The 25,516-nt window shown below is 53.6% G+C and overlaps 1 protein-coding gene across 2 annotated transcripts in view; it reads left to right on the plus strand.

Annotated features, from left to right (window-relative positions):
* The window catches only part of PPP1R1B (protein phosphatase 1 regulatory inhibitor subunit 1B), a 36,679-nt gene extending 11,622 nt beyond the window's left edge, over positions 1-25,057 (plus strand). For both annotated transcript variants that reach the window (XM_038385964.2, XM_038385965.2), the window contains 8 exons: positions 3,495-3,555; positions 4,352-4,374; positions 6,959-7,034; positions 14,295-14,471; positions 17,778-17,861; positions 20,475-20,546; positions 21,808-21,957; positions 23,260-25,057. In XM_038385964.2, coding sequence (XP_038241892.1) covers positions 3,495-3,555; positions 4,352-4,374; positions 6,959-7,034; positions 14,295-14,471; positions 17,778-17,861; positions 20,475-20,546; positions 21,808-21,957; positions 23,260-23,363 — 747 coding nt within the window. In that variant the 3' untranslated portion in view covers positions 23,364-25,057. The remainder of the gene's footprint in view (positions 1-3,494; positions 3,556-4,351; positions 4,375-6,958; positions 7,035-14,294; positions 14,472-17,777; positions 17,862-20,474; positions 20,547-21,807; positions 21,958-23,259) is intronic.
* The last annotated feature ends 459 nt before the right edge of the window (positions 25,058-25,516 follow it).

The raw sequence follows: 25,516 nt of genomic DNA on the forward strand, positions 1-25,516 counted from the left end.
CCCAGATGCACGTGAGGATGCACAATTCACACAGGTGGTCAGCCAGCCACTCGGGTGCACTCACACCTGCACACATTTGCCTAGCCATTTGCACACTCCCAGCCCTCCTGCACACCCACCCACAAAACCAGTGCAAACAAACTCGCACCCTAGGCCACTTGTGTGCACCCCAGGTTCGTACGCACAGCCGTGCATGCACTAAACTGCACAGTGGTGTGTGCACACTGCATCCCTCACACACCCAGTCATCCAGGACACCGGCACACCGAACAACCTTCCATCTAAAAAAAATAAAAAAATCAAACCCCACTCAGCTATGCATCCTGCACACCCAAGCTCAGCGCACACTCACATACACACGCATCCTTCACCTCACCTGCCAACGAGCAGGATCCACTGCTGGTGTGAATCAGTGCAGCTATACTGACATCAATGGGGCTGATTTACACCAGTTGAGCATCAGACCCTATCTACAGAATGACCCCCGAACCTGATCTCTGGTTAGCCAAGGGCTGAGCACATCCCCTTGAAAGCACCATGCCCCCATCCATGCCTTCCCAGCTCAGCTCTAACTCCATTTATGGAGAACGCGCCAAGCCGGGACTGTCCTAGAGCCGGTCAGCGGTCTAAGGTATCTGGGCATTAAATGGATGGAATTTCATAAAAGGCGCCTTAATCCCTTAGCAGCCAGGAGGGCAGAACCTGAGCTCTTTGCATAACCATGCCCCTGGAGTGAGAACAGCCATTTGGGGGCTTGTCAGTCACCGCGCAGGGTTAAATCTGGCTGCAAAAACCTACCCCAGCTGCACAGGTGAGAGCAAGCTGTGTTTGTCAAGCCCAGGTGCCTCCAGACAGGCAGCACTGAGGATTGGATTTGCTGAATCTGGATGCAACTTGGATCCAGGTCCCTTGCACCAAGATCAGAAGGGTAGGGAGGGTCTCAGATCAAAGTTTCCCCCCTGTCTTGGGGGGCCTCCTTATTGACTGACGGAGCTAGGTGGCTTTAGAGTTCCAAGCCAGGTCAGGAGAGATTACAGGCAGTGCATGCCAGGCAGGGTGCTGGAACAACTTGTAGAGTAGGGGGTGCTGAGAGCCACTGAACCAAACGGTAAAGCCTGGATATAATGGAAAATGCTTCAAGCCAGGGGGTGCGGCAGCCCCCCCCCGCCCCATTCCCCGCACCCCTTGTTCCAGCACCTATGATGCCAAGTGCAATTTCACAAGTGAACCCGGTTCTGCTAGCACTGGTCAGCCTCGTGAATTGCAAGTCTAGCCAATATACTCCCCCCTCAAGCCACATAACACACCAGCTGGCGCAGGTACGGTTACTCAAGAGGAGCGTAACCTCAGCATTATCGGTCAAAAATGAAACCTGGTTTCCATTCTAGGCATGGGAGTAGTTTGACTCCTATATTTGGGGGGGGGAAGCTCCAGTCAGGCCAATGGGGCAGCACGTGAATGGGGGAAATTCTGCACCTGCCAAGGCTTGCAGTTTGGGGTGGGGGGCAATGCGCCCCCTCCTCCAGACTATGCCCAGAGTTCTAGGGGACATTACATTCCCAGTGGCCCATCAAATTACCATCTCATGGCCGTCGGATGCCCTATGTGACCTGAATTTAGGGGCCTCCATCTGGCAGACCTGTGTCCATGTGACAAATCGCACCATTAGTACCAGCTGGCCCCCTTGTTAGCAGCATCAATAGGGAGGCCAAAGGGCTACGGAGACTGATTTCCCTTCCCTTCAAGTGGTGGCACCAGCCAGGCCAAGGATGAGTCTACCATGGTGCTGCCAGCAGCTTGCCCTGATGCTGCCCCACCTGTGCCCCCAGAATGGCCCAAACTGCCCCCTGTAAGATGGACTCAGCTTTGATCTTACTTCCTCCAGGTGCTCAGCCCCACCAGCCTGGCCTCTGTGAGAGCCAGTCTCTCTCCCTTCATCCCGCTGGGCTGCCCGTCCAATCCTCTCCTACCAACTCCTCTCAAGGGTGTCCCTGGGCTTAGACGCATCCCTGCTTAATAAACTGGGGATGCAGAGACTTTGGTACATCTCCAGGTCCGAGCCCCTTATATCTCCTGTCTCACACTCGCGTACACACGTTTGATCGTGTACATACACACTGATACACCCCACACACACAGCGCTCCTCTCACACACGATCACTTACACCCTGATACATACCAAAGCACACACCACTCAGCCACTCCCCCACAAAGCCAATGCACACGCACACACAAGGTCACTTACACACAGATACACAAAACTAACACCCAAATTTATACACCAGACACTCATTTAAAATCAATGCACACTTGTGCAAAGGAACACACTAGATCACTGTCAGACTCTCTCTCACAAAACCCCGCCCCCCCCACAAGGGTGTTAGGATTGTCAGCCAGCCTAGCCAGCCCCTGGCATTCCACAACTACAAGTCAAAGTCCCCCAAAATATCACAAGATAGGCTAAAAAATCATGAGGTTTGTTTTTTTTAAACTAAATAAACTGGGGGTTCTTTTTATTCGCCTGCTGGTTTCTGAGACTTCACCTGCATCATGTTTCCCTGCTTTCCCCAGCAGCTACAGGGGCTGCAAACATCCTTATTTTTAAAAAATGAAATCTGAGATGTTCGTGATTCCAAGGGCCGGGGCTGTCCAATGTCGAGAGAGAAAATCGTGAGAGCTGGCAGCCCTGTGATCTTCAAAGGGCTCCCAGAGGACATGCAATGACCAGGGGCAGTGTGGCAGGGCTGGAAACCTGCTCCTACCCCTTGGGGAATCCCCATTGGCTGTAGCTGTTGCATGGCTTATAATCTGTAGAGGGTATATATGTGCAAGTCCAATGCTGCCCAATAGAGGGCGGTGATGATACATTGTAAGGGTTTGGCAGCCGCTTTTTGGTACCGCCAGGTGGTGGACTAGAAGTTGTCTGGCTTAGGGTGATGGGTTAAAGGGCCAGTGGGGGGCTGGAGAGGGCATGTGATGGTGATGGGTTACCTGAGGGGTGCAGGATTTTATTATTACTTATTATTTGTAGTACCGTAGCACCCAAGAAGCCTAGTCCTGGTCCAGGACCCTGTTGCGTTAGGTGCTGTGCAAACACACAATAGACAGATCATCTCTGTCCCCAAGGAACTGGCAAGCGAAGCATAACACAAGAGACGGGTTCAGACAGGGGAGCGCCAGGAAAGACGAGACAGTATTGGTCAGCGCGGTTGGCTGCAATATCCAGACCCCAGCGACCTAACCGTTGCCATGTTCATGGGTGTCAGCACCAAGGATGTCAGAGGGAGCTTGGGTGGCCCCAGGTGCCATGTCCTGGGGACCACAGCAATGGCTCTGATGGGTGAGGGGGGTAGTGGAGGAAGGGGAAACCTGTTCCCTGTGGGCCAGAACGAAGCGAGGTGGGGGGGAAGGGAGCAAGGCATCATTTCCTCTCCTCACCCCCACCCCCCCCATGGGGCAACAGAGTGACGCTCAAACTGTTCTCCCCCGGTTAGATCCGCCGCCGGAGGCCAACGCCCGCCATGCTCTTCCAGATGTCGGAGCACTCATCCCCAGGTGAGTCCGCTCTGGAAGGGGATCGTGGCCTCAATCCCAACTGAGGGGAACACGGCAGAGGGAGGTTTCCACAAAGGCAGGGGCTCAGCCACCATCAGGGCCCTCATTGGCCTTTCTGGAGGGGAGGAGAGGGCCGGGGGGGGAACCAGACCATTGCCAGGTCATAGCTGGTGGTGGCTAGGTCTGGGGGTGGGTCTCATGGCCATTGCCAACTGGTTGAGGTGCACCGGGGCAGCAGGGCAGGTGAGAAGAGGGTTTGGGATTAAAGCCTGAGGATGCCCCACCTCAACGCCCCCTCCTGGTCCCAAGGGATCCCCCTCCCCTCCCAGCCTGGAGGGCAAATCCCATATTAAGAGGCCTCAAGGGATGCCCGAGGTAGCTCTCGGTGCCCAGCAGAGAGAGTCTGGCTCTGGGCTGCTATGGCCTGGCGCCGCAGCCTTTGGGAAGCGCCACGGTGGTGCTGGCAGATGACTCTCCCCATTTGGGCACCTCCCTGCCTGGCGATCTTCCTGCAGCCTTGCCTGAGGCTAGCATGGGGCAATTCCCACCTGGCAGGGGAGCTCCCTGCCCAGAGGAAGTGGGGCAAAGAGGGGGGCAGCTGTGGCCTGGCCTTTGGGCCCTGAACCAAAGTGGCATTTGCCTTCAGTTCTTAGCAGCTCTGGCCCTAAGCGCCCAGGGACCTGGGTCCCTCTCTGACCAGGAGTGGGTGCCCCCTGCTGCTGTCCCGCTGCCCTGTCTTGTGCCCTGATTGTCTTTTTCTTCTTCCCTCCTCTCTCCCGCCCTCTTCCTCCTGCAGAAGAGGATTACATCCCGTACCAGGTCAGTGATGGGGCCCTGCATGGAGGGAGCAGGGGGGATGGGCTAGCCGAATGGAGATGCAGTAAAACGATCAGCCCAGGCTCTGACCTGTATCGGCAGCCCCAGTCAGTTGGGAGGGTGGAGGTGGTGGCAACACGGACACTACAAAGACTCCTTCCTCCTGCGTGGTGGAACTGACTCATAACAGGCACAAACGTGGCTTCAGGGGCATACCTGTCTCCGGAGAGACTCATCCCAGTTCACCCTCTGGTGGAAAATTGCTACCCTGGCACTGCCCTCTTCCCCAAAGCAGCTGGCTAGCTTGGGCATGGGGGTCGGGGCATAGGACACGTAGAGGCCACAGATCAGAATAGCAGGAGGATGGCAGGTCAGGCCTGTGGGGCATTGGCAGAGCTGTGGACTGGAATAGTGGGGGGACCATAGGTCAGGATGGAGGGGCATTGGCAGGGGAAGCTTGCACTGGTTGCATATAGCTGCTGTTGTCGGTCGTTACCTTTCAGGAGCGCTGCAAGTCACCGCAGTTATTCAGCATTGATTAAGGGAGAAAATGTCAGGGCACCCCCGGCTCATGGCCTTGGGCCTTTTCCTTGCCCTTGTGAGGCCAGCATGAGAGTGATAGATTGCACGGTGCAAAGTTACCTTGGAAGTTCCCAAACAACTCGAGCTGCCACAAAGCCTGGCTCAATCCCCACGCTCCAGGAGCTCGCAGCGAGAGATTATCTCTGCCCACATTTTCCATGACTTCTCCTTGATCTCGAGTGAAATTAAATTCCTTAACTCATGGCAAAGTGCTAAGCTGTAATGGAGGATGAAGTGAACATGAGCCAGGAATCTGAAGCTTAGGAACTGGTTAAGGGTTTGGCCGCTCTTCAAGTCCCCTCCTGCCCCCCATGATGCAGAGAACTCACAGTTCGTTACTGTAACAGATTAGCGACTTATCTTGTAATTGCCGCGGACTTTCACCACCTTGCAGTGTACTAACAAAACCAGCCCCTTGCTGGCGGCCATGGACAGTGCCATATGGAACCTTTCACCTCCGTGTGGCCAGTTCAAATCCTGCCCCAGCTCAGTGACAGTGAATGAAACTTGTAACCATCTAATGTGTGTTTGACAGCTTGTGACATGAATGCTCTGGGCCTCAGCCCAGCTCCACCTATCAAGGGGCACAAAGTGGCCTGTCTGAGGACGGGCATCCCACAACCTGCTCTCAGACACAGTCCACTCACATGAGTTAAGGAGTACTTGTGGCACCTTAAAGACTAACAAATTTATTTGAGCATAAGCTTTAGTGAGCTGTAGCTCACGACAGCTTATGCTCAAATAAATTTGTTAGTCTCTAAGGTGCCACAAGTCCTCCTTTTCTTTTTGCAAATACAGACTAACATGGCTACTACTCTGAAACCTGTCACATGAGTTAGAATCCAAACTCCCGTGGCCTCCCCCCAAGCTACCACCATCCCCACTCCTTGGAGTTTGGGGAATTGATAGTGAAGCAAAGTTCATTTCAAACCCCTTTTCCTCAGGGCTGGCCGCTCCTAGGGCTTCTCCTCCAGGAATTCTCAGCCCACCCTCTAGATCCTCTCTCTCCAGAAAGTCACTTCCACTTCTCTCCCACCCAGGTGGAGTAAGGAGCCAGTTGCTTCCGGGAGCAGAACTCTGCTCCGGACTGACGCACATTGGCAGTGCAGTGGGTGGTGGAGCTTGTGGTACCTCTGACCGCACTGTCCCTTTTCTCTGCAGAGAGGCACTGAGCTCCTCAAAGATGTTTAGGTGCCAAACTCCCAGTGCTTTAAGGGATAGTTAAATACTTTTGCAGTGTTGTCGCTGTATCAGTCCCAGGATATGAGAGACAAGGTGGGGGAGGGAATATCTTTTATTGGACCAGTTTCTGTTGGTAAGAGAGGAGCTTTCAAGCCACCCCGAGCTCTCCTTCATGCCCGGGGTTGTACTCACAGAGTATCACAGCTAGATACAAGCTGGAACAGGCTGTTAAGCACAAGGAGTTAATACATGTTGCAAGAAGCCATTCAACATGAAGTGGGCAGCTAACACCTCTGCAGTCTTTAAAGAACTGGACCTCAGTGTCTAGGCTGGTGGAGCCAGTGCTTTTCACCAGCCTCGAATCTGGGCCCAGGGCTTTGTTTTTAACGTGAGGCCCAGGGCCAAGGGGTAAGGGAGCCATTTGCAAAGGGACGTGGAAATCCTCACTCCACATTGTTCAAAAGTTTGTTTGCTCTGCTCAGTGCCCAAGGTTTGCTTTGGATTCCCTGCACTTTGCCCCTGCTCCCCACCCCCCTCACCCCACCCGGGGCCTCTGTGCTTAACCACCAGCATCCAAGGTCTCCCAGGCAGATTTTGTCCCCCCCCAAGAGAGGGGCACCAGGCAGCACAGGTGGGTTCTCCCCATGATGAGTGGGGGAAGGCGGCTGAGCTGGGGCCTCTTTGGCTGGGTCACCTGGGGGGACTGCTCGACTTGCTGTCCCAGCCCTGAGGTTGGCCCTTGATTCATAGACCCACGTTAACTGGAGAGTCTCTTGGTTGCTCTGCTCTGGTGCTGTTGACCATCCATTCTCCTCCCTTCCAGAGAACGCTGGGCGAGGGCCACCTGCTTAAAACAAAGAGGACCAACCCGTGTGTCTACACGCCTCCCTCTCTTAAAGGTACATGTACTTTCATGTCATCCCTGGCAAAAAGAAAGCTTGGGAGCAGTAGTGAAATTCACCCCGTGCCGAGGGAGAGTGCAAAGTCTATGCATCACGTGTGTCCCACTTCACCCACAAGGTTGCTGTATCACTCAAGTCCTGCTTCATCCCCTAGGGATGCGTGGCCTCTTTATTGTCCTCTACACAGCTGCATGTTTCATCCTCATTCACGCACCTCCTTGCTGATGGACACCTTATTGGTCTTCCGTCAGCTTGGTGCAGCGCATCTTGGTCAGTTTCACTTCCTGCTTCTAGCCAGTTTCACATTTCCCTGCAGTGAGGTTAGGTTTCCAAAAGCTACAAGGGAAAAGTTAAAATCCTTAAAGGCCACAAAATCCTTTGGATCATAACTTTGGGGCTTCAACTGCTGCTGCAGAGTCGGGCTAGCAGGGGAATCCGGCACACTGTTTGGGTTTTTTTTTTCCCCTCCCCTATACCCCATTAAAAATAGCCAGTCAGTTTTATTTTAAATGCTTCAGAACTGAGGGATGGTAATTGTGCAGCACTTTAAAAATGCCAGAAGTTCTACAGAGATCAAATAAGCCCAGCAGCAGCCCGAAGAGGGAGCAAAATAATTCCATCCCTGTTCTACAGTTAGGGAAATTGAGGCATAGAGAGGGGCAGTGACTTGCACTAGAGCCACACAGCAAGTCTGTGGCTCAGCTTGGTTTAGAATAGTAAGATCCTGGTGACCAGACTCTTGTTCACTCCACTAGTCCTGGCTCCCTCTTTACGGAGGTGTTGTGTTTAAAAAAAAAAAAAAAAAAGACAGAGATTTAAACCCAGAATATGTTCCCTTTACAATTCTGACAATTATATGGTCTGATCTTGCGGGTTAAAGAGCTGTGCTTTTCTCTCTGGGTTTGCCTATGGCCAAGCTGTCCTCATCAGCGAAAGAATGACCTTTATTGCCTTTTTTGAGCAATGGGCCAGCATATATTTTGTGCATTGCTGATGTCCCACTTAAGCCTTATTTTGAGATCTTTAAATGGGACTTAGATGGTACGTGAGATTTGGGAAGGACCCTCTCTGCCGAGGTGAATGTCTCTCGCTCCCACCCAAGTTCTTTCCCATTATTGTATTACAGGAGCTTGTAGAGGCCAATCAGATTGAGCCCCGTCTCACTGTACGAACATAGAGCAAATTACTTCTTCTGACAGATTTCAGTAGAGTTAACGGGCATGGCCCTGTTTTTTTTCAGCAAGTGTCCTTATTTGAGCTGTCAGATTTTGCCAGGGGGGAAGAGTGTAATGTACCAACCCCACACCAAACTCAAATCTCTCATTAGCATCTTTTGATCTTAACGAGCATCAATGGCAAAATCAGAGGGCCCGGTTCTCCTCTCTCTCCCCCTCCCAGTGTAAATCAGGAGAACGTGCCTGGAGCGGGTGGAGTTACACCAGTGTCAAAGCGACATGAATCAGGCCCAGCGTGTTCACTGACAATGATCTATTTAAAGCCCTAATTTGACGCCGTGTGTGCATTCGACAATCTGTCTGCGCTGCAGACGCTGCCAGGTATTTGAGTTCACTGCCACGCAGGGACCTCATTGCAGGGTGCGTGGCGAAGGGTCCGCCATAGCAGGGAGTGAGATGCAGAGAGAGGATCATCACTCCGCCTAGCTCGCCCCTTCTGACTGCCGTCCCTGTGATCTCAGTGCACAGGGCAGACCTCCTGGAGTTCAGGCTCACCCCACACTGCAGGGTGGGCAAATGCAGCCACTCCCATGTTACAGATGGGGAAACTGAGGCCCAGAGCAGGGATACAAATGGTGAATAGTGGGGATGAGGAGTGGATTTAGGCAACATGTTTCTTGCTCTGCTTCTTTTCCCGCTCCCTCTCACACTTACACAATCACACTGTTTTGCTCCTGCACGTATATACGCACACACGCTGTCTCGCTCTCGCACACACATACACACACATGTACTGCATCAAATTCACACATACGTGCACACACGCTCTGTACTGTACATAGCAATTTCCCATCAGCCGCTTGCTCCCACTTAATCCCGCATGCACCTATTGTTCTCACCTGTCTCTATCACCTCGGGTTCTGTGAAATCTGCCAGGACTCAGGCTCTGCTGTTCCTCCCCCGTGTTCCCTCCCAGCCCCCTGCTTTGTTCCCTCGCTGCCTCTGAAGGCACGTTGCCTCCCACATGGCAGCGAGAGAGGGAAGGACCCAGATGGTGCTGGGGGGGCTGTGTTACCTGCTACCTCAGCTGGAGCTGAGGCCCATGGGGCTATAGAGGGGGCTGTGATTAGGGGGAAGCAAGGGGGAAATCATGCCCTGGGTCAATATTGCTCACAAAACGGACATCCCAGAGGGAGCACTGGGTAGAGAAGGGCCCAGCCTGGATGATCCTGGGCCAGCAAAGGCCACTCCACTTAGAAAAACCCCAAAGTGCCTTGGGCTCAGACCCTCAGGTGGTGTGAACCAGTGCGGCTCCAGCACAGGGGTGCCCATTTACACCAGTGAAGGATCTAGCCCAGTATCTTGCTTTGTTTCGGCTCTACATGGTGAAATCCACTGAGGCTGGGACCAAGTCTCACACACCCAAGATTTCTCTGGGACTTAAATGCCCCATGCTGTATGTGCCATGGGGCACGTCTACACTGCAGTCTGAGTCCCGGTCAGCTGACTCACAGGGGTCAGGCTGCAGGGCTGAAAATAGCAATGTGGACATGCAGAATTTGGGCTGAAGCCCAGACTCTGGGACCCTCCCCGTATGGCAGTTTTATAGCCCTGCAGCCCAAGCCTGTGTCAGCTGACCTGGGCCAGCCATGGCCATGCCATGGGTCTTTTACTGCTATGCAGATGGACCCAAAGAGTCATAGCGTTCATCAGAGTTTAAGGCGAGAAGGGACAATTGGCTCGTGTAGTCTGACCCCTTGTAAATTTCACCCAGTTACCCCTGTGCTGAGCCCAGGGACTTGTACCCCTCCCCCCTGGAAGATTTACACCCTTGTGCCTTTAAAATGACCCACCCAAGGGCCAATTCTTCAGCTTCTTATGGCCCCTTTGATCTGTAAGCCCCGTGCCCCATGAATCGTCCCCTTTCCACGGCCAGTGCTGGGAGCAGGACAGGTGGCCAGGGGCAGGAGGAGGGTTAGCCAGGGTGTTCCCATGCTCTGCTCCCCTGGGCAGCTCCGATGCCCATTGTACATGGAGGCTCAAGGCCCCTTTAACTCTGTCCAGGACCAGAGCAGGCCCCAGGGCCAGAGAGGCACATCACTCTCTCCCTTCGGTCCCCGGGCCACGCTCTGTGCCAGCGCTGGGGTGAATCAGGGCCCAGGAGTCAGTGGAATGAAGTACAGCAGGTGCTGTGATGGTCTGTCCCCGACTGGCCTTGGGGCATCCCAGCCTGCATCGGGGAATCCCGAGCATTTGCCATGCTGATCGCTGGCCCTCCGGCCACCGATCCGCCCACCCTGGCTTAGCTCCTGCCTCTCTGCTCCGATGCCGGCACTGGCTGGTTCCAAGGCCGGCCGGAGGGGGAGGCCCGGCAAGCTCCTTTGTGCTGCCATCAAGGCTGGAGGAGGGTGCTCTCCCCCCACCCCCCCTTTGCCATCACGCTTATCTCTCCCACTGAGCTTATCACTAAGTTCTCTGGCTCCTCTCCCAACCTCCCCCACTCCCCTTCAGCTGCATTGGCTGCAGCTCAGGCAGCTGGGCTGGCCTGCCGAGTTAGCTGCCTCGGAGCCAGTGGAGGCCGAAGTGTGGCCCGTGGGGCTCTCTGGCACAGCCTCCCACTCCTCTAATCCGGGGCGGGGGGCAGCTGGGCCCAGCCCCCTATCCCCCCTGCGATCAGTCCTGCTTTACTGTTGGAACAAGCTAACCGGCGTGTTAAAGGGACAATGGCTTCAGGTCGCACCCTGCCCAGGTCCAGCTGGGATTTGGCCTCCTGATTCCCACTGCCTCAGTTCCTAAGATCAAGTTTCCAAACAAATCAGCCCAAAATTGAGCAGTAGAGTGAGGGGGTTGAGACGCCTACACTGACCAGCCAAGGATAGAACCCAGGCCCCTGCTCTAATCACTGAACCACATTCCCTCTCAGAAATAGAAGCCAGTTGGGGCCCCCAACCCTGTGATCCAACCACTAGACTGTATTCCCTCTCCCTGCCAGGAACAGAACTCAGCAGTCCTGACTGTCAGGAGGCCCCTGCTTTAACCAATGTACCCCACTTCCTCCTGCAGTTGCAAACCAAGAAACCTGACTCTCCTGCTTCCTGCTGTAATCAACAGCCAGGAAGAGACCCCAGGAGTCCTGCCTCCCTGTCCCCCACTTTATCCCCAAATCCATATTTCCCCTCAGCTCAAAGCTGCAATAGCACTTGCATTTCAGACCGCTGTTTCTGAGTGCCCGTAACTAACTCTTTCCAGTCCTTTGTACCCAGCCCTTAGCTCACACAAAGCAAATGTTTCCTTGTTCTTCAGCCTTGGCAGGGATGTAGTCCTTAGCAAGGAATGTGACCAGCCTTGTTTGGGGAAACAAAACCGATCCGAGAGACAGAGACAATGGTCCACTGTTGACAGTGGCTTATTACATGGTGGTGTTTATAGCCACCTCCACTTCCTGCCAGTGACCCAGCACACCCACTCTACTGCATCTAGCCCTAATCCATTTATTTTTCATCCCTGAAATATACATTTAAATTGCCTTTTTTACAAAAGGCCCCAAATCTGAGCTGAGCCCTGGGTTGTGTGGCAAGTTCTGTTCCCCCCCCCCCCCCGCCCCCAACGGCTTCCCCAAAAAATTGGATCAGATTTCCCCAACTGCTGGGTTCTCAGCAGCCCCAACCGGGACCAGATTTTCAGCTTAGCTCAGCTTGCATTGAAGCACCTAAGTAAGGACGCAGCCTCCCACTGTGACCCCATGGCCAGATTGTCGAGTCAGTGGTGATCTCCGGCCCGAGAGAGCAGGTGCTGACTCAGAGGGGGTGGAAATTCCAGGCTGTTTGGACCGTCTCAAGGTCACTGCTAAAGCAGCAGGGTTTCTTGAGAGGGTGTGTTGAGGAGCAGGCCGCAAAGGGTTTGTCTACACTGCAGCTGGGAGTGAATCGCCCAGCGCACGTAAGCAGACTCGTGCTAGCAGTGTGGCTGTTCCGGCTTGGGTTCTCAAGCCAAGGGGATGGGGTGGGTGCAAAAGCCCGGGCACCTGCCTGAGTCAGAAGAGCTGCACAGTTAAGGTCACTGTTCTAGCGCGAGGCTGTCTGCCTGAGCCAGGAGTCTGGTTCCCCGCTACAGTGTGAACATTACCCAGCGCAGTACAGCGCTCTATAGCCTAGGGTCACCCAGCTGCAAACTCCCCGGGCTGGGAAGCTAGTGGATGGTGCTGCCAGCGGCACTAGATCCCATGGGAAGCCAGATTTCCTGAAGGCTGCCACGCTGCTTGGAACCCTTCTGCGCCGCCTCCGTATCGCACCAAGGGCAAGCGGGTAGGATGGTCCCCACTTCATCCCATGGTGGTGAAGGGGAGGAGGTGGAGGAAGACCTGGACCCGGTCAGCATGTCCAGTGATCAAAGGGCTGAGGCAGCGCCGGATTCATTTGCACGAGGGAGGGCTTTGTCCCATGTGCCTTGTCTGTGTCACTGGCCCGGAAGTTAATTCGTCTTGCAAACCAGGGTGTGAGAGGCAGCGTGATCTGCTGACAGGACAATCATCCTGGTGGGAGCTGGGGCCCTATTAAGTTCCTTGGGGCTTCCCCACTTCACTTCCTGGCCAGGTTTTCCACTCTGGCTTCTTTGATGCTTCATGAGATACTGTGGAGCTCTTCAAGGGGGGCGTTTGGGGTATGTCTACACTGGGGGTCTCATCGCCCAGGCTCCAGACAGAAACCAAATGTCTCCACTGCAGTTGGACAGGCTCGCAGCCCGAGCCCTGCAAGCCCAGATCAGCTGACCCAGGCTGAGACTGGATGCTGCTGCGGGTTTTTTAAACACAGTAAACGCACTGTAGGCATCCGACCTCTGAGCTTTCATACGATCCCCAGGCAGGCTGGGGGAAGGTCGCAGGAAGCTGGGGCTGCAGCGTTGCAGGCTGCATTGTTATTCTGAAGCTGCGTGTCTCCGATCCGCCAGTCGGTCTGTTAGCATGCTAGACGCGTCTGTCCGGAGCATATGCACACACACACGGGGCATGGGGCGGGGGGCTGATTGTACGCAGGCACTGACATTTTGTTGTTGTAGGGCTGCCCTGTGTTCTGCACTGAGCCTGCGTACCCAGAGCTTTGCCATGGCTGGGTTGGCAGGCACACATGCAGATTGTTTTAGCAGAGGGCTGATTTGTGCAGGGCTGGCGGGTCTCTACCATGCAACCAGGCCCCTCTGCTCCCAGGAGGAGACTGCCGACTCCCCTGGGTCTGCTGGTCAGAGGAGAAACAGGGGCGTCCAGAAAGCAGCTCTGCAAACACACCCAGAGCACAGGGAGATCAGGCACTGACGTTTCTCTGAAGATGCTGTCAGCACCTGCTGAGCCTACCACTCGGGGAACTGCCCTGCAATGACAAACCAGTGCACGTGGTCCTGTGCTTCCTAGCCACCCACAATAGCCAAGCAGTGTTCACATGGTGCAGCCCTTACAAGCAACCCTATAACAAACAAGCCAGGGTGCACGGGTGATGGAGGGGGAAAAACTGGTCAGGAAACAAACTTTACGTTCACAGGTGGCGTTACTGTACCAGAATACACTGGTAAGGTCCTTTATAGATACCGGACTTGATAACATTGTCTCAGCAATTGAAATCAGGATTAACTCCTCTGAAATCAGTGTGTAAACTTGGGCATAAAACTGATGTGAGTAAAAGAAGAATCTGGTCTGTGTGGAGTACCAAGAGAAAGGTGAAGTAGTTGGAAGACAGGACTGGGAGCCAGGACTCCTGGGTTCTGTTCCAGCTCTAGCCACTGACTGGGTTTGAGCTCAGGTAAGTGATGGCTTCGCTCTGTGCCTCAGTTTCCCCATCTGTGCAGCAGGGATAGCACTGACCAGCTGTGAGGGAGGTTGTGAATGTGATCTGGTGTTTGTGAAGTGCTTTGAGATCCTACATATAATACACACAGAGAGATCGCTAGTGGGATGTGGCTCCCGTCTCTCGGATCCCTCTGCACTCTGGTGCCGGAGACAACAGAGGCTGGGTCGCCTGCACTGAACCTGCACTGGCTGGATCCAGCTCCCATTGGCACGACTTGGCTCTTCTTCTCTCCTTGTGCATTCTAGCCATGCAGCGCATAGTGCAGTCGCACCTAGAGGCCAGCAGCGGCCTGGAGGACGAGGAAGCTGCCGAGCAGGAGGACAGCTCCGAAGGGGAGGCCGAGGACGACAAGTCATGTGTCCCAGACGACATCGACTCCGAGATCCCCGGCCCGTGTGAACTAGAGAGCAGCGTCGTTCCTGGTAAGAGAACTGCAGCATAAATAGCCACTTGGGGGCAGGTGGGGGGCAGGAGCAGCTGGTGCCCAGAGCAAGTGCTGTAGGGCTGCAGGGGCGTGTGCAGGCAGCCAGGCGTCCCTTGAGTCGGCCCCACCAGGTTCCCCTAAGGAGCAGCTAGGTGTCCTGCAGCCTCCCAGGCTGGGAGAAGCTTGATGCCCCCATTGGCAGCAGTCGGTACGGCACCTTGCCACACATCAGTGTAACACGGCAGTGCCATTGTCTGGGAAGAAAGAAAAGGAGTACTTGTGGCACCTTAGCAACTAACAAATTTATTTAGTCTCTAAGGTGCCACAAGTACTCCTTTTCTTTTTTGCGAATATAGACTAACACAGCTGCTACTCAGAAACCTGTCTGGGAAGAGGTAATTGAGAGCCAGAGAGAGAAGCTCAGGTCGTTAGATCTTCCCAAAGGAGGGGAGCCCAGAGCCGAGCGAAGCAGCATGATCATGTCCTACAAGGACAGGCCTGGGAGCCAGGGAGACGGGCATCTAGTCCTGGATCCCGTAAGGTTGGCGCTGTGTTTCAAACAGCCCCGGGTGAATGGTCCTTTGCAAATAATGCAGCCAACAGACGTAGCCAATGGCTGGTGGCTGCTGCTGCGCTCCCTTCACTGCTAGGCTTGAACTCAGGAGAGATGCTTCCCGGCTGACCTTGGGGAGCCGCTCGGTGCCTCAGTTTCTCCATGAGGGGAGAGTGATAGACGCCAGCACAAATCACAACTCTCTAGCTAGAAGGGTTGTCCCAGTCAGTATCACCATGATGGCTATCACTGCTTTCCTCTCTGTGCTGAGTCCATCCCTGAGGCGCCTAGTGAAGCCTGAGGAGCCGTCCCTGAATCAGAGAGCGGGATGAATCACCAGGGGCAATTACCTGCAGGTTTAGACTCATCGGGAACTCCGGGATGACTCCTCCCACTCCTGGCTGCCATTGTTTGCTGGCCCCTCCAGGAGAGTTTATATCTGTTCTCCAGCTCAAAGGGTGGTGGGCATTTCCCAGGGCATCTTGCTGGCCTTGCTCTGCTGAGATCCCTGTTTGAAAGAAAGAAGTTTCCAAGCACGGTGCCCTGGTGCACTGGATCCCTGTGCAGGGCTCAGCTGTTTAGGTTCCCCAGGTTCTCAGATACCCCGGGGACAAGCACCACACAGACTCCAGCTGCAGCGGCAAGATGGGTGGGAACCCTGCGCAGTGCCCCCCAGTGCAGTCAGTGACACCAGTGCAAAGTGGCTCAGTGATGCTACCCAATCAGAACTGGGGGAAGAAGCTCAGAATAGGCTGGTCAAAGGCCCTGGGGTGGAACTCAGGAGCGCAGAGGGCAGATGGGGCTTTCTTGGCCATTTGTGGGAAGCAGGGGGTGGGCTGGGGGTTCTAACCTCTCTGAGCCCTGGAAGGAAGCGACCCAGGGGAAGGGGATTTTTCCCTGGATCCAAGTCTGGAGGTCAAGGAATTTGGAAGCAGGTGGGAGGCCTGCCAGCATAGCAGGATTCTATTTAAAGGCCTCGCTATTCCCCCCCTGTCCCCCGCACCTTCCTCGGATCCCACTCGCTGGGGACCCGCTGCGCATACTAAAATATCCCTTCATTTAGCACCTTTGCTGCTAGGGAGAAACCTGTAAATGTTCCCCACTGCCACCACGCGTACGCTCCCTCCCTGGTACAATGAGCCGTCAGTCACCTAGGAAACCATCACTGTTGCTTGGCATGAAGGAGCAGTGAGCCTGGTGCCTTGGCATTCAATCAGAGACACACACCCACCACAACCCACCCACCTGCTTTCCCTGCACCATCCGGGGATGGCGAGATTCCCCCCCCCCCCCAAGTTAAATTTGGTGGGGGGTGGGAATCATTGAGCTTCCTCATCCAGAATGGACCCAGGTCATGGTGGGGACATTTATCTTGGTACTTTGGCATCTCAGCTCCCTTCCGCTCTGGGCAGCGAGAGCTGGGAAAGGCTGGTTGGGGTTAGAGTCATGTTCTTTGTTTCTTTTATAGTCCTGGGCTCCCACCCCAGGCCATGGATCCATTGATGCTGCTCAGTTCTGACGCACATCCCCCTCTGCTATCCCAGCCTTGGGCTCCCCCCTCCACAGCTCTGCAAGTGTCCCCTCAGTCCTGCCCTGCAGCCCCCTTCCCTTCCAGTCCTGGGTTCCCCATACGCACAGAGCGCTGGCAACACAAGGGTAGTGAAATCTATTTAGGAATCTGTCATGTGCCCCTCCCCTGAGCATCTGAGTGTCCATTTCAGATTTGTGTCCCAGTAGCAGTTAAAAGCCCCGGTCAGGATCGGGGCCCCAGGCGGCAAGGCCCTGCACAAACACTTGGAAAGACTTGGCACCTGTCCCAACTCCCAGCAAACTTACAGTCTAAGAAGACAAGTCAGGTATGAAGTCGGGCTGGGGGAGGAGAAGAGTGGAGAGAAGGATATAATCAGACAGATACAATCTTATAGACATTGATACCTTTGCAATTAGCAACAGCCAGAGCACCAGCTGTCCCAATTTGCCCCTCCAGCCGTCGCCAATTGGCTGGTTTCTGATAGGCCGCATGGTAGCGGAGGCATCTGAAGGAAGGGAGGGTAGCAGCTGCAGAGGGTCCTCCCTGCATTCTGTGATTTTGATCTATTACAGAGGTACCTAGAGGCCTCAGAGTGATCAGGGGCCCACGATGCAGGGAATTATACGTACGTATAGCGAGAAGCAGCCTCTGCCCCCCCCATTACTTACTGTCTAAATAGAAGAGGTAAAGGATGGGAGGGGAAACTGAGACACAGAATTGCCCTGAGGCCCCTGCCAGAACTCGGACCAGAGCACAGGTCTCCTGAGTCCCAACCCCCCAGGCCTAGCTACTAGACCGCCATGAGGGAATGAGGAATCTGGCCCAATGGGGCTGTATCCTGACCTGGTGGCATCGGTCTAGGGCTGAGAGAGGCAGCCAATTTCCAGGCCCCATTCAGTCCTTGGCTGCTCTGCTGCAGCTGAAGACAAAGGGGGATTAGCAGAGCCAGCTGCGGCAGGAGATTTTTCCCCGGCGGGGACACCTTTCTTATTTGCAACAGGACCAAGACTTGCCAACCTCGCCCCACCAAAGCGCCATCACAGGGTAGCAAGAGCAATCGGGCGTTGGGGTAGCAGACAGTGGCTGAACTGGGCTGAAATTGCCAGGGCTGGCAGGGCTGGGAAGGGACAGGATTTGTGCTCTGCAGACGGCACGCCAGCTGCCCTGACCTTCGCTGGTTGCTCCCCAGATGGCTTATCTTGCTACTGTATTCATTCCAGGAGCCCAGGCGATGAAGGAGCTGCCTCTGGCACCTGAGGTAGCAGCAGCCCGTCCCAAGCCATCTCTGCCAAAGCAGCACTCTGGTAAGGGAATGGCTCCCTCTTGTGAAAGGACAGGGAAGAGGGATTGTAAAAAGTACCATGGAAAGAAAGAAAACAGTTCCAGCCAAAACTGGGGAAACAGCTGACGCTGCTTTTCACAGGCTCTCACCCCTTCCCGAGTGTGCACGCACACTCCCCACCCTGCTGCTAAGCTCCAGAGGCGCTGGGAAGCTGGTGATTGCAGCAGAGAGAAATTTTATCGGGAAGGAGGCACATGTCATCGCAGCGAGCGGCGTCTCTCACCTCGGGGAGATGGGCCTGGGGTTTCACACCTGCACTGGTGTCCAGGCTTCTTGCAAATACAACATCCAGAGGTTCTGGAGGGGGGTGGCAAGGCTGGTGGTGGGGGGGCAGGTGGAGCATAGAAAGTTTGACACTGCAGAACGCAGGCTGTCGAGCAAGTCTTGGAGTCAGAGAGAATCGTGGTGTCTGTCTCCATCCAGCCACCATAATAAAGGAAACTCCTTTGCATTCACTGCCCCAGAGTCCTCTCTCTCCCCTGCCACAACAGGTCATTGGTTTGGTTGGCGTTGTTCTGTTTTGAAAGGGAGGTTGCCAAGAAAAAATTGGGGACCAGAATCTGCTGTCAGTTCCTCTGGGGTAAAACCAGAGAGACACTAATGGAGTTGCTCTGGATTTACACTAGGGTAATTCACAACAGCCTCTGGCCCCTGCGTATGGTAACAAAATCAGATTCTGATCTCATTTCCATCCATGTAAATCTGGAGTAACTCCACTGAAGTCAATGTAATTACTCCAGATTTATGCTGGTTTAACTGAGATCAGCATCTGGCCCGATGTTTCCTTCTCTGGGTCACTACAAACCCCTTCGAGGATTAAAATGGAAAGCATCAAAAACGAAACCTCCAACCTTCAGTTTAGTTTTTGTGGCTGGTGCCATTTTGACTTTTGTTGCCATTTCTGGAGTGTGCTGGCTCAGGCTAATGAGGGCTAACAGCCCAGTCACATGGATAGGGAGCGGCCCGCCCGGACTCCAGGTGTCACAGTTACACACACACACTTACACACACACACACGGAAACTAAGCTGATCAGTTTCACTTTCCGCTACTACTTCAGTTTCACTTGGCAGCAGCAAGGGACAAAAACCCAGCTGTGCTATTGGGTCTGACTGCACTGCAGAGTTGTTAATCTAGCCCTGGTGTGAGCAGTAGACTAGCACAGTTAATGGGTCCTCACTGGTGGTGCTGCACTCCTGTGTGTGTTGCTAGGACTTCTCGGGGAGGAAGATCCCTTGGGTCTCTGTGTGCAGTAAGCTGGGCTGCTGTAGGATTCTTTGCCAGACAGCCGTGGAAAGAATGTGTCTGTCCTTCTGGGCACCTGGGGGGAATTGTGGGAAAACACTGGAGGACAATCGGCACTCAAGTGGTTTGGCCGGAGTTAACCCCTGGGTTAAACTAGAGCCCAGGGGCTAACTCAGCCCCATCCTGGTCAGCTAGTCTGGGCTTAAAGCATCTCCAAACCCAGGTCAGAGGGGGTTGGTGGGGAGAGGTTTGAGCTAAAACTTGGGTAAGAGCCTGGGTTAACTGCAGTGAAGATAGACCCACCTGGGCGACAGGATTTTGTGTGGACAGGAGAGGGCTTGGGGATAACACCAGAGTTAACTGTGCAGTGACGACACCCTGGGTTTGCAAAACCTCCTTCAGCAGGAGTTTGCTTTGTGATTCTCAAACTGAAGGCAGTTCCCTTCTGGGTCCCATGTTCCCTTCCCTTTCCCCCTCAGCCCCCAAAGCTGTGTGTGTGAAGGGGCTAGTGTACCCATTGTTTTGGAGGTTAGCCCCTCTCAGCTTTCTGGCTCTCACAAACTAGCTAGTTCCCCTTGGATTTGAGTTCTTCTCACTGCAGGGAAGCGTGTTAACCCTATAAAGGGTGAGGGTGGTGTTTTCATTGACAGGAAAACAATAAAAGTCTGATCTCTCTCCATTCAAAGTGCTGCAACACCTCTAGTTTTAGGGAAAGCTGAACAGTGAGGGCATAACCAACCTAGGGGGTGGTCTCACGCTGTGTGACACCAACGGCAATGCCACAACCCACTTTCCCTGGGTGGGGGATCACTCAGAGGGCACCAGTGTCCTATAGCTCTCAGACATGATTGTCCTAGCACTGGGTTCCTCTCAGCCTAGGGGACCTGATTCTCCAGGTGCTAATGCTGGGGCTAATCCAGTGCAGCTCCGTTGACTATAAAGGAGTCGCTTCAGATTGATACCCATGTAAATCAAAGAATCACTCAGATATCTATCTGTGCTCTCCCCCAACCCCCGCACCCTGAGTCGGGGCTCTCACTAGGCATTTGATCACCCCTAACACTGTGCTGCTCAGGATCTAGCCACTTAAGTGGTTGAGCCGTCCTTGAGTTGTGCCTGGACCCGGTAAGCATGTCCCACCATTCAGCTTAGCTATGAGAGGGGAGCCCTTCCATACCCCTGCAGGGCCATCGCTCAGAGCACATGGAGTTGTGACATGCATGTGGCCCCCTTGCCGGCTTATTTATCCCCTTTGTTAATATTTCCGACGGAGAATTCTGTGCAACGCGTCTTGTTCTTTTTCTCATTTGTTGCTGCCACCTCCCGAAAAGCCCCGGGAAATGAGGCCAAGGCATTTGAACCCCGTATCTCTCCAGCTGTTGTCAAATCACACAAAAGGAAAGGTAATCCGCCGGTGCGATCGACAACGGAGGATCAGTGGGGATTTGTTGTGGTGGGTGGGAGACCCAGCAATATCTCCAAGGTTAAGGGTCAGTCAGCATCTCCATTATGTTTTCAGAGGAGGCACCTACCTGGCCTGGCACTAACCTGGGGCCCAGACTTTATCAGCCCTGGTTTCGGTCTCCCTTTGCATTTTTCTTGTTTGGATTTTGCAGCATCAAGGCTAAAATTAGCACCATTTTCAAGCCCCCAACCCGAAGGCCAGGTGTCTACTACAAAGTCTTGTCAGAATAGCTAATGTTGTTCAGGGAGGTGGTCTTGCTATGCCCACAGAGAAACGCCATCTGCTGGCACAAGCTGCTTCTACACTGGGGGGGGGGGGGTTTGCCAGGATGGCATTTGTAGTGTATACAAGGCCTAAGGCAGGCAGGGCCTGACTTTCAGAGGTTATTGATCACCTGCAGCTCCTGTCGATTTGTCCATCTGACCTCTTCTTCCTCAGTAAGCTGGCCCCCAGGTGTCTCGGAAATCGAGATACCCCAAATCAGCAGCTTTTTGTGGCTGCAAATTAATCAGGTTCTCCAAGGTCTTTCATTAATAGCTCAGTGGTTTGAGCATTAGCCTACTAAGCCCATGGTTGTGAGTTCAGTCCTTGAGGGGGACCATTTAGGGATCTGGGGCAAAAATTGGGGATTGGTCCTGCTTTGAGCAAGAGGTTGGACTAGATGACCTCCTGAGGTCCTTTCTAACCTTCATAATCTATGATTCATTGATGATAAAGGAAAGGCTAATACTTCATTTGGTGGGAGGGATAGCTCAGTGGTTTGAGCATTGGCCTGCTAAACCCAGGGTTGTGAGTTCAATCCTTGAGGGGGCCATTTAGGGATCTGGGGCAAAAATTGGGGATTGGCCCTGCTTTGAGCAGGGGGTTGGACTAGATGATCTCCTGAGGTCCCTTCCAACCCTGATAGTCTATGATTCTATGATTAGCCTTCCCTGACTGAGTGTGTAGATTGGTGGGCTGACTGGGAGGAACTTTGGAGCCTTTGGTAGAGGAGACAAGGGGAAGGTTCTTTCCAGAGGATCCCAATGTTAATTTTGGGGGAAGAAGGGCTTGGATCTGGATCAATAATCAGGATTTCACTGATTCATGGTGACATTTTAAAGCACTTGTCTGATTGTTGCATGAAGTCTGGAACCCTCAGTGCTGGGGGATGGAAACTCCTAGAATTTGATTAACATGCTGGTGTTTACTCCTGGAAGGTGGCCAGAAAGTGTCCTTCGCTGGTGGGATAGCGGAACTTGGGAATGAGCTGAACGCACTTGCTGAATGGGAGAAACCTGAAGCCACTGAAGGAGACGGGACCAAGACCCAGGATCCGGATCCAGGGCAGGACAGTCTTTCCCCGAGCGGTAACATCATGAGCCTGAGGAGCAAGAACAGGGGTGGGGTGTATGTTGTGTAGCAGGAACAACCACAGAATTAATCAGTGCTGGATGCAGAGTCCATAAATAGAGCAGTTAATGCAGGGCACATTGACACTTCAGGGAGACCCGCTCCTTGGGCAGCTCTCAGAGAGCTTCACAAACATTCATAAAAGAAGCTTCATGTAACCCACAATGTGGGGTAAGCAAAGGAAAATACAAGAGCCACATCCCCAGGGCTGAAATGCAGCCACCTCTGGGGTGGAATGTGGCTACTGTTTTAACAGCACACGGCAACTAACAGCTGGGAACACAAAGTGAAGGGGGAACCTGCATCCCGTTGAAACCGCATGGAGAAGCTTGGCTCAGCGGAAAGGTTTCCCCTGAGCTAGAGTTTGGCCATGACATTATGGTTAACACCCAGACACTCACCAAAAAGAGCCGTGTGGCTTTTTAACAGCTACAAGCTGGGATCCCTGCCCCAGAGGTTCACTTGATGGGATCCATGGAATGGATTTTCCCCCCTCTAATCATGCATTTGGATTGTAAATGGTAACTGTTTTGCAAATGACAGTGAGTGTTGGGGGAAGCAAGGTCCTTCCATTAGAGAAAGGGATCTCAGCCTGGGGCAGTTTGGAGAGCTGCAGTCAGGATTATTGTCACCCCAGTAGTCTCTACGTGTTAGGAACTGGGGCACAGGCTGTCTGGCCCAATGGGAAGGACTGAGATCAGTGGTTGGGGAGTCAAGTCAGAGTTAGTAGGCAGCCGACGAGCCAGGGTCAGGGCCGGGTCTGCTAGCCAGTGGTCAGGAATGCAGCGTATGGGCCGTAGCCAGAGACGAGGCAAGGGCAGGAGTGAAGTGGGAAGGGTTGGAGGCAGATTGCGGGAGATAGGCAAGAGCGGAATCTGATGCAGCCGCAATGGGGAGCATGCACGGTTACTCAGACACCCCCTCGGGTCACTTCCTGGCTGAGGCAGTGGGTGCAAGCCAATCAGGCGGCTGTACACCTTGGCCGTTCCGACAGGACTTCCTGCGGGGCCTGACCTTCCAGGACTGGTGAGGTGCTGCTTTGTCCATCTCCCTTGGTGGTGACAAGGGAGTATCAGAGACCCGGGGCCCCAGCAGTCCCAGACGCTAAGGACCTGCACCTCAAAGCCATAAACGAAGCACTCCTGTCAATGCAGGATCCGTGCCCTTGGCAACGTGCAAACAAATAACCGCTGATCCCTGCCCTGGAGAGCTCACAATCTACAGCTTCTGCATTTTTTTTTTCCTTTTCCCCTCCCCAGAACATATCAAGGAGCGGAGACATGTTGGCTTTGCAGAGAGACCTCCGCGCTCTGTTAATGTAGAGAACTGCTCCACCACCTCCCCGCTGGGAGGCACCAGTTAGCCTGGGTGGCGGAAGGAAGATGGAGGAAGCCGTCCCAGAGGTGGAATGCACTCATCTTCCCACTCCACATTATGGATTCTCTTTTGTTAACAGCCTCATTTACTTTATTTCCCCCTTTCCTTTCTCATCTTTCTGATTTTCCCATCACCTGCCAATGGTTGGCTTGTTTCTGTTAAGTGAATTTAGTGCTGGCAAAAGGTGGCAGCTGGACAGATGTTTGAAAGTCTCTGAATGTCCATCTAGATGATAGAGATGGGCAAGTCCTCTTGCTGTGGGGCATCTAATCCATCCCAGGCCCGGAGGCTACTGGAAGATTTCCCCAATTCTCCATTTACTAGTACTCTGTCCTATCCGTCTAACTGTGCCAAACAATGGGGCTTCCACCCCTTCCCTTAGGAGACAATCGCACATCCCAGTGCAGTACAGGTGGCAGCAAAGCAAGCTTCCCCCGTGTCTTCAACCCTAAAGAAAGGCTCTTCCTTTGGACAGTTCAGTCTTTTTTGGTCCATTCAGTCCTTGCCCTTTTTGCTTGAACCTGCTAAAAGTGTGGTGGGGGGCAATTACTGTCAGTGATGGTGATGCAGGGGAGGTGGAGACCCTGCCCACCAGGAACAGACCTGAGACTCACAAGTCTAGGAGTTGTTCTAGCAAGAGCTGCCCTAGGGTGTGAAATCCTGGCTTGTGTGGAAGGGTTTGTGGGTGCATGCACGTGCAAAGCTGGGCAAGAATTCCTTCCTTCCAGCAGGGAGACGATCTGATCTTTATCTCCACTGGTTTGTATATTTCATTAAAGCAAACCAGCCCTTTGCTTCTCTGAAAGACCACAGAGCAAGAGAGGAACACAGGAGCAAACTCCAGCTCCATGTGGCAGGGGGAAGCCCAGTGGTATTAGGGGAGTGCTGAGCAGAGGAGAAAGCTTGAAGATGATTCCACCCACTAGTGCATCTCCATGACTTTCAGCAGAGCGGAGTCTGGGTGTAGGGGCACCGAACACAGGGGAGATAGGTCAGGTGGGATTACTTTAAAATTAAAATGTGAAATGGCACTGGAGGGTTGAACAGAGGTGGAGCCAAATCATAGCGTTGGTTCACCAGCCCTGGAGACTGAAGTCCTCTAGTTTATATCCTAGGGCAGACAGGGTCAAACTTCCCCCACCAACATGCCTCAAGCTCAATCTGTAGCAAAGACCCTGGCTCGGATCCTCAAAGTTTTGGAGGTACCTAGCTCCCCTAGAGCCCCTATCTCTAGTGAGGGCAAAGGCCTCCCACTCAATCCTTGGCTTCTCTGCTGATGCTGCCTAACAAAAGAGGCCAGTTTGTGCAAGTGAGGGTGATTTTTGTCATGTGGCCACTTATCTCCTGGGACCTGAGCCAAGAATCCACTAACTTGTTTCACAGGAGCCACCACACAGCTTACAATGGCTAGTGGCTTGAGCTGGATTTGAACCAGCCCCTTGGGTGGGAATGTTAACATGGAACATGCAAGAAGTTCCTGTTTGCCAAATCCAAAATGCTGTTTTCCATGGTTATATCATCCCTAATGGGGACTGCGAGCAAGAGGCAGCTTCTTAGTCTAGTTTAGGTCTCTCTCTCTCTCTCTCCCCCCTTCTCTCTCTCTCTCTCTCTGTACCCTTTGATCCTGTATTGAGCAATGCCCCTTCCATGCACCTCATTGCGGTAATAAAGCTTTGTAAATAAATCTTTGCAGTGTGTTTTATTGGGAGAGGGTAAAGGAGGAGATGCTCAGATACAATAGGCCTGGCTAGTCCTCCTTCTGTCACCAAGGGCCCAAGACCTCCCAGCAGGGTACAGTAAGTGTGTGGGACTGATGGAGGTTAATGCCTCCCTGCTGGTAAGCAGAAGAGTTGACCGCAACTCGCAATCCCTTGTGCTCCATAGGGTGCTAGGGCCTTGGAGAGCCACAGAGATGGTGACAGAGGGAGTGTGGGCTGGAGTCACTGCAGCACCAGATAGTGAAAGAGTAGGTTCTTGTCTGAGACTCGGAACAGTGGCTGTTAGGCTCTCTGTGCAAGGATGGGAAAGGCAGGGGAAATAGGGCTAGGTACAGGATGGGCAGCACCTGTGCAAGCTTCATCATACTGACCTGCCAGGCTCCCCTCTCAGAGTCAGAGGGCAGTCAGGATCCAGTCAGTC

This window comes from Dermochelys coriacea, chromosome 27 (assembly GCF_009764565.3).
Source record: "Dermochelys coriacea isolate rDerCor1 chromosome 27, rDerCor1.pri.v4, whole genome shotgun sequence".
NCBI classification, from domain to species: Eukaryota; Metazoa; Chordata; order Testudines; family Dermochelyidae; genus Dermochelys; species Dermochelys coriacea.